Genomic DNA, 9080 nt, shown 5'->3' on the forward strand with positions numbered 1-9080 from the left:
TGCGCCGATGTGAAGCCGTTTGAAGAGAAAGTCAAAGAGAGAAGACGCGTACAGCTGAATCACTCACGCTGTTTTCAAATGACTGATTTGATCAGTCTGTGTGGACTGGACTCAGTCTGTAGGTTTGATTATGTACTCATCAAATCTACATGCTATAGGCTATTGAATAAATGTGTGAGTATCCATCTTTTTAAAGTCAAAAGCTGCGGGAATGAGTAAAACTATGCAATATAGCCTATGCGCAATCCCGCACCGAAATTCAGGACCTGATTAAACAATTCTATTATACAGAGTTTTGTGAAACAGATTTCCATGACTTTTCCAAAACTTTCTGGGTTTATTTATTTTTCCAAAACTTTTCCAGCCCTGGAAATTGCTGTTTTAAAATTCCATGACTTAGGTTTTTCATGACCGTACGAACCCTGTATAGAAAATAATCTATTTGTACTTTTATTCTGGCTTTTGCGGGTGGGAGCGGGACAAAACATGAATGTTGCGGGCGGGAGAAGGTAAAATATATTTTTGCAGGAGCAGGACAGAAAAATCTGTCCAGCGCAGATCTGTAATATAAAGTTGCTTTTCGACCGTTGGGCAAAATGGTTTTAAAAACAGTAAGGAATGGTTCCAGTTGTATTTCCACTTGAGCCTGGTACGACATGGCACAATTACAAACCATTCTCGGCCCGGAATTCTCAGGACGTTTGGCTAATTGACATCGTCACTTGTGAGTTGCCTGGCTTCCAGTTTCTCTGTAGCTGGCTAAGTGTGCTATTTGAGCTATTTGAGTGACGTAAACTCAAATAAATATTAAATTAAAATAAATATCTGATCATCCTCCATAAGGTTGCTATTTACATCTCGTATCATCTGTAAACTCTTGATTTACCAAGGCAATGACTGAAGCATTTGTATTACAATCCAAAGAGCGGCTGTTATCAGCCCCACAGTGGAAATAAAATCATATCCGTACTTGTCACGAATCCTGTCCATGGACTTCCGTACAATCACCACCAGAGGTCACCCTTCCATTACATTGACTCTCGCACTACACACTCCGTTGCATGTCATCCCAGACTACATATCCCATCATCCATTGCACTGATTTCACATAGCACTGATTGCACACAGCTGTACCAATCACACATTCACTATATAACACTCACTCAGATCCCTTTCAGGCGGCCGAGTATTGTATGCGCATATCGCTAGTTGTGACAGCTACGTTACGGAGCCTGCTTTAAGTTTCTTAGTCTAGCCTAGTCTTGCCTTGTCTGTTTCCTTGTCTTCTGCTCATTGCCTGTGTACTTTGGATTAGAGCCCGACTGATATATTGTTTTGCCGATATTATCGGCCGATATGAGCCTGTCGCCGATATATCGGTATCGGCGAATATGCGGCCGATATGAAATTTTTTTTTACAGAACATATAATGCATATAAAATGCTTGAAATGGTGTAATTACTTAGTTTGTCCAGCAGAGTGCGCTCCATTGTTTGCTACTGGTGAACTGGATGAAACGCTTTAAAGCTTAAGTCAATGGAAAACCATTGAAACTTTGAACGGCCATATCTCCGTAACGGCGCGGCGAATCCGCACCAAATTTGGGGGATCTCTTCAGTTCAAGGAACCCTCTCGAACACGAATCGAGTGTACGTCTCGAGGCCCTCTTTCGAATGAGACCACCCCTGCGTTGATAGCCCCCGGGGTTCGGGAGTTACGGGTGGTTAAATTCGCGGTCCGGCGCCGACCGATCTAGCGATCCCGGGGGGCTACCGACGCGCGGAGGGTGGCGTTCGAGAGGGCTCCTCGAGCTGAAGGGATCCCCCGAATTTGGATGAGATCCGCTGCCGCGGTCGCGAGATAGTCACACCAGCCAACACTTTCACTTCAGTAAGGAGGTCTCTTGTTCAGGCAGCATTCAAGCGTTGTCTTATTCGACCTTAAGTGCCCTGCGAAGTGGACTTCACATGATATTCCGCAAATGGATCCGTACATCTCACGTCTTGTTTGCCCCGTAACAGTACTGGCTGGGCCAGATCAGCACAGAATGGAATGGTTAATCAAAAAGAATGGTTTGGCTATACGGTGGTAAAGGGGTGTGTGAATATATACATACATATATACCTATATGTCATTTACAGACAAACAATACAAAACTTTTATAAAATCACTTACGAGCAAGATCACTTAAAGTAGTTCCTGTCTGTCTTTGACTTTCATCTCGTCGTTGTGGTTCAGAACTTGCCATAGACCGACTGGGTTCGGGACTTATTTCAGACCGTCTGGGCTCAGGACTTGTCACGGACCGTCTGGGCTCAGGACTTGTCACGGACCATCTGGGCTCAGGACTTGTCACAGACCGTCTGGGTTCTGGGTTTGTCATCTGCTTGTGAGGTTCAGGCTTTTGAACCCTTCTCTTTATTGCAGACTGAATATCAAAGTTTGGTCCTTTTATCTTTGGGGCTGGAGGCAATGTCCTTGTTTGTTTGACCATATCTTCATCATCACTGTCACTCTCAAAGCGAATGTTTGGTCTTGTGGTGGTGTTAGAAAAAAAGAAAATAGAAAATTTAAAAAAATCAGTCACAATTGATTTTAGTCATTTTCACAGACCAGTCTCAGTCTAGCCTGTCTCAGATTCTGCTGTTCCTGTTTCTCCCTTGTGTCCCAGGTCTCACATTTCCTCCACCACTATCTTCTACTTGCCCACCCGTTTCCCTTAAGCATTGTCAATGTTTTGTGTCTTTTACACTTTACTTTAAGGTCATGTAGTTATATTTTACTTACTCAGATAAGTACGGAGTAATATTAATTAACTACATGTACTTACTTTAGAGTTATGGTTAGAGTTAGGGTATGGTTTATAGGGTTAGTTACTTGTAATTATGCATAATTGACTGTTTTTACTATAATAAGTACATGCAGTAATGTGTAACTACGTCACCTTAAAATAAAGTGTTACCTTTTTGTCATTCTGTCCTCATCTGCCCAGCTGTACCCTTTTCTTGGATTAGCTTGTATTTAAGGCCAATTTCCAGGGTTTCCCTAAGCATATTACATAGCCCCATCTAGTCAAAGCATTTGCAGAAATGTTAATGCACTAACATCTGAGATCAGATTCACTCTCTTTTAGTAGTGCCACAATGTGATCATGGTCAGAGTTTGAGGCAGAACATGGAGTAATGTTACATACACACAGACTTATATTTAAACTCATACAATGCACACAGAGATAACATTTTTAAGAACTTAAAATCTAGTAGATTATAGATTTGTGGGGGGAAAAGACTCTTCGTATCATAATCTTGGACATCTTTATTGATCATTGACCCTGATATAACGATAGCCCTGTTAAACATTCAATATTTGTTGCTATTTGGCTCTTTTCTTTAAACTTAATTTTATGGGCATTTTATATGCCCTGTAAGAGCTTTGAATCTATGAATTCTTTACTGAATTAGTGTGTATAGAGCAAAATCAGCTTTTATTGATTTAAACACAGACCTCTGTCTCAGACAGACCACTCACAGCAAGAACTCATCACATATAATTTTATGGTTCCTCCTTAATCAATAAAATGGTGTATGAGTTGTACTCTGCTAAAGGGTGAAATATCTCACAGGGCTCAGGCTTGTCGTATTGTGAACATTATATCTTAACATTATTTTGTAATTTATACAACAGGAATCAAATTTCATATCTGAAAATAAACCTGTCATAACGGTGACTCTGTAAATACCCAGTGCTTTGCATTTATAGTTAGAGATGCCATGGCGGTAATAAAACAGGTTGTAATTTAAAGCTTATAAACTTATTTTATCATGTCAAATGATCAGCTGCCACAACATGTTAAATGTATGTTTGTGTGTGATTTGTGTTCAATGATTACAAGGGTTAGAGCTTCTGATATGGTCCTCTCCGTTAGGATGGAGAGCATGGCCCAGCTGTCAGCTAATGTTTTCTTCGTGGCAGGAGGTTACAAAGCCTGACCCTGTTTTGCAGTCAACTTGACATTCATGGAAGAATTCTCAACATCATGTAATACCATTTCTACCTCAAACACATTTAGCAGAAGCCTAGAAATCCATATTTCTGTCATCTTACACAAGCATAACTTAATCACTGGAATACAACAATACACTGTGTGTCTGTCTTGAGATTTCTGATCACAAAAACAAACTCTTGCCATTGTTTATTTTACCATATTTATCCCTATGCTGAGATGAGATGGAAAAAAAACAAAGACGCCCTTTTTGATAAGCCATAGCAAATTGAGCTTAACACGCTGACAACAGGCAGGTGGTAGCGTCACTTCTCCGGCTGTCAATTCAAATTAAATTTTGCTCAGTCATGCCTTCAGATCACACTAAAACACACTCGACAAACAAGATCTGCAGTAGCAAGGGATGCTCTGCATGCTCACTCAAACACTTGATACAATGTGACATTGACATCCGCCATTCTGACCATGGAGCTTCACAGACAGATTTGACCTCTTTTCTGAACCATTTTGGTCAGAAAACGGTTGCTGGCTTCATAAAAACAGACCATGTCTTGTTCTTTGTCAGTGCATTCATTCAATCCCCTCCCTTTTGATTCTGAGTTTTTCTGAGTTAATATTGCTACAGACCATACTGTCTGGACTGCAATATTATGTAAGAGCAGTCCATGCCACCAGCAGTCCCTTCCAATAAATCATGCCTCGATTTGTGCACAACAGCCAATGAAATGCTGTGAAAGTAATCTAGGAATCCATTCCACAGTCAGGAGTCATTTTCAAAATACCATTTCCATCAAATTTGTATGGCATAAACTTTGGAAGTCCATTATTTTGAGAGGTTAATGATATTTATGCAAATTGGAATGTGATGGATTTGGACAAAAGGACGATAACCAGGGCTGTGTCTAGAGGCCTGGTCATTCCCATTTCAGTAGAAACTAGTACAAGATCTGACAAGATTGCCTAAATTCATGTTTTTGAAGGCATTTCTGATGATTGTTATGATTTTCGCCAGTAATATTTTTTATTTCAGAAGTTTAACAAGCAGAGAGAGTATAGTTTGGCCTGTTTAACTAGGTTTAAATCTTAATTGTACATTCTCTATGTGCTATGTATTCAGGGGAAGGCTCATTCATATTCTGTTCATACAAATGCAGACTGTCTCCCCAGGTAGTTCCCAGAATTGCCATGATTAACCTAACAGCATGATTAGAGGGCTCTTTTCCTCCTCTCATCTCCTCGTTCCTGACCATTAATGCATTAACGACTCTTGAACTCAGACACAACCTGTTAAGTTTACTCTGTGAATCTCTATTGATTTCCAAGGTACCTTGGATCTGGATGCGTCACAAGGTTGTAATGAGGTTAGCGTACATATTTCTGGATGACTGTCTTTATGAGTGAGTCATTGCCTTATTCATTCAACTGATTCATTCAAAACACTGTCATTGAATCATTCACTGACTCACTCAAAACATTGATTCATACAGGAACAACTTCGTTTGGTTTTGCTGAAGCAAAAACACAGTAACTGTCAATATTGTATATGAATGCAAGTTTATAATGTGCCATAATACTGTTAAGATCAGACTAAGATTCAAAACTCTTATTGTTTTTTTCCCCTCTGGTGTTTAGGAGTAATATTGTCTATCCTGCATCCTCTGTATGAAGGCATGTTTTGATGCAATCTGATGTAACAAATGTGTCATTTTTGCAGCTAGTTTCAATAATTTATCTTTTTCTCCTTAACGGTGTGGAATGAGGTTGTGAGTCCTAAAATTCACAATGTGTTCTCATACTATATAAAACTAATTACAAAAGATTAAGGAAATTTTGATTTGACTTGTTTTGACGATGACTGTACTAACTACATTTGCTCTGATATTAGAGCTGGTTAGTGCCTGAATGGTGGGTTTTTAATCTGCCATGAGAACAGCTGTTAGCCTGTCTTATCTCGTAACCTCTGAAGGGGCAGAGAAAAAGGTGTTGACAGATGTTTATGTGTCATCTTTACACCTCTACAGATGCTCAAAGTCAACGGCTCAAATTCATGTCATCCCTGGTACTTCCTTCCTCTTGATTGTGCCCGGCATTGATTACATTTTTACATCCTGTTATTAAAACTGTTCATTCTTGATTAAAACAAAACAAACAACAAAAAAATCTTTAAATTTAAAAAAACAAGAAAAGAAAATGTCTTGGTCTGAATAGCAGCCATATGGTGAGAAAGATCAGACTATAACATTATCTAAGAAACTACTGCCACAGATGAACCAGGAATCTGTAGTCCTAGGAATGAAGACTGCAAACAAAGAATTGTTTACCCCTCATATTTCTATTTTAAAGCATCTGTGAATGTCGACTGTTATGAGCGTGATGACTCAGCTTCATAAACGCTTCATATGTGAATCTTATTGGATTCGCAGATGAATGTGCATAAATTTCATCCCTTGTGATGTTTCAGGTGCACATGCTGTTCTTCATCCTTTAATTCAAATCTTTTGAAGTGTCGCCATACAAAAGTTCCTCGGGAGGCTTTCGCGCTGTCTCATTTCCACAGTTCCTCCCTGACTCATCAGATGCCCTTGCCCCGGCCATTCTCTGAACCTCTATTTCGCAGATGGTGCGGCACACAACAAGAATGATCTTCTGTTGGGCCGTGTTCATTTCTGATTTAGGAATAGAGGGAGCAAAGCACACAAGTTCAGTGGAATCCATCAATGTGGTGGCCTGAGAGTGGAAAGGTGGTGTAAATCTGAAACCTTTCTATGGTGAGCGAAACAAGGCTATTACAATATAACTCTGATGAATGCACGCACTTCACTTTACTATTTTTTTTTTTAATCCAGGAACAGATACTGTATAAGGAAGATGCAAACACTTCCTTCATTGGCGTCTATGCTGATTAATCTGGGGGATTTATATTATGTAACACGTTCTATTGATTTTTCAATTTGAGCATGTGGTTGCTTTCATTAATAAAACAAAAGCCACAACATTAAATATGTAATATTTTGGTACCCAAATCTTTTGAGAATTCAGGAAGCCCCTCTGTGCACTTCATTCGATTAATTAATTTATTTACTAGAGCAACCTTACCAAGAGTGTCTGATAAAATATACTTCTGTTGCCAATTATTTAAAAATTTGACTTTGTAATGAATGTGTCAGGGATATCAACTTAAATCCCAGCCTGGAATAATGTTTTGGATATCTCACTCACTTTGAATCCCACATGCGTCGGCTTTACTTTGCCATATTTTATTCATTCTCTTGTCAGGTTGTGTGAGATTGTGCTTGCCTTCTACTCTCTTGTTTTTGTGTGTTTGGTTATAAAAGTTATAAATCCACATCTGTATTGCGTTCCATGGGTTATATCTGTGACATGGCTAACTTCAAAGAACTTTCTTTTTTAGGAATAACTTCTATTATTTCTCAAAAAGCACCGGCGATATCTTACCAGCTTGTCAATTCCAATTATAGTTTTCTCTCCCCAGCTGAGGCTTTGGGGCAGAAATCTTTACGAGTCATCAGATGCCTCCACTGACTTTTTGAGCAGACCCTCTTTCCAGACTGGGAGAATGAGAAAAGGATTGTAAAAAGACTGATAGATGGCCATCGAGCCCCAGTACGGACGTGCGTCTCTTTCTTCTACATGCCGCCTGCTGTCTTAAAGCATTCCGCCGTCGGCTACAGGAAATATGACACACCAAAGGACTGTGAAGGATCAATATTTAATCTTTAATGTGCCTCTCCCAAAAACCTGCGACTGAAGACTTTGTTTACAATATATTATCCAACTTAAAGAGCCCTTGTTCCACCTGGGTATATTGGCAACATTGGGTACACAAATCACACTGAGTTTTTATAGCAGTTGGGAATAAGCGAGCTGAATTTAGAGAAGAGCAGACACAGAGTGCCAGAGAGAATGAGACAATATGCAAACAGGTTAAGAAGGCCATTGTTAATGACGAGAGAGATTAATAGCCAACGGAAAATGCATTAATGAGCTGTCACAAGAATCTTATTATGCTTCCAAAAAGAGTTTGCTTTTGAAGGAGCCATGTGAACTTTCTATAAATGGAGATTCTAACCAACAGTTTGAAGATATATGAAAAACATTTTTATGAAAATTAACAAATATGGGCACACCTGTGTTGTTTTGAATTAGTATAAGATGTGATTCCGTTCAAGTAGCCTACACACAATCATGCACAGCTCTTTCCTCAACACATCGACATGACTGATGGTAACTCCTGCTTGCTCTTGATAACAGATGCTTTTTTGAGAAATGAGACAATGTTTCTGAGATGTCTCGTTAGATAAGGTTCATTTCAGTATAAGAACTGTGTGGCTCTAAGAAAGATGGATTTATGAAGATTATCCCCTGCATATTTCCAAATTTGATCATATCTCATGTTTCACAGGGGTGTTCCCTTCAAGTAGGCAAGGGAGGTAGTGATTAGAAAATAATCCAAGACAACAAAGCAAATATTACGAAATATGAGATTAATGTCTAAAAATTACCAAGTTTTCTAAAGTGACACTGTTCAGCAACAACACCAGCGGGGTAGCAGTTCTCTTGCCTATAATGTGAATTGGAAAAAAGTCTCTATGCCTATTACCCTGTTGACACCCGAAATCCTGCTTTATATATTGTACAGTACATATATATAATAAAACAGAAAATTTTAGAAACAAAAGGGATATTACAGCCTGATGCCAGGAGACCAATTTTAGGTTTCACATAGAATTTTTTATTCTTTAGGTTTTATTCTCCTTTTCTTTATAAAATCATGTGATTAACACAGAAACCAATTTGGTGATCTGACAAAAATGTAGGCTAATGTAAATCAGAGAACTTTGTTAATCTCCGAAGAAGCATATACCAGCTCATAACATGACTGAACATATACAACCAAAATATGACTGAACAATTCTTTTTGAAATCTATTGATTTCTTTTAGTTTCCCCACAAGTGAGTAAACTGAATCCTGGCTCGTGCTGTTCCCATTGGAGGAGCATAATGGTGATTCACTGTAATGGGTCTCGCTTGAATTCAGTGCTCCATAAGTGTTTGA

The 9080-nt window shown here is 39.1% G+C and overlaps 1 protein-coding gene across 1 annotated transcript in view; it reads right to left on the reverse strand.

Annotated features, from left to right (window-relative positions):
- LOC107680838 (uncharacterized) overlaps nt 1–6667 on the reverse strand; it is a 10217-nt gene extending 3550 nt beyond the window's left edge. Inside the window, exons 1-2 of the mRNA XM_016476888.1 lie at nt 6519–6667; nt 2176–2534 (exon numbers count right to left, since the gene is read on the reverse strand). Coding sequence (XP_016332374.1) covers nt 2176–2534; nt 6519–6667 — 508 coding nt within the window. The remainder of the gene's footprint in view (nt 1–2175; nt 2535–6518) is intronic.
- Nucleotides 6668–9080: the final 2413 nt, after the last annotated feature.

The sequence above is a fragment of the Sinocyclocheilus anshuiensis genome, unplaced genomic scaffold, assembly GCF_001515605.1.
Source record: "Sinocyclocheilus anshuiensis isolate Anshui unplaced genomic scaffold, SAMN03320099.WGS_v1.1 scaffold1230, whole genome shotgun sequence".
In the NCBI taxonomy this organism is placed as follows: domain Eukaryota; kingdom Metazoa; phylum Chordata; class Actinopteri; order Cypriniformes; family Cyprinidae; genus Sinocyclocheilus; species Sinocyclocheilus anshuiensis.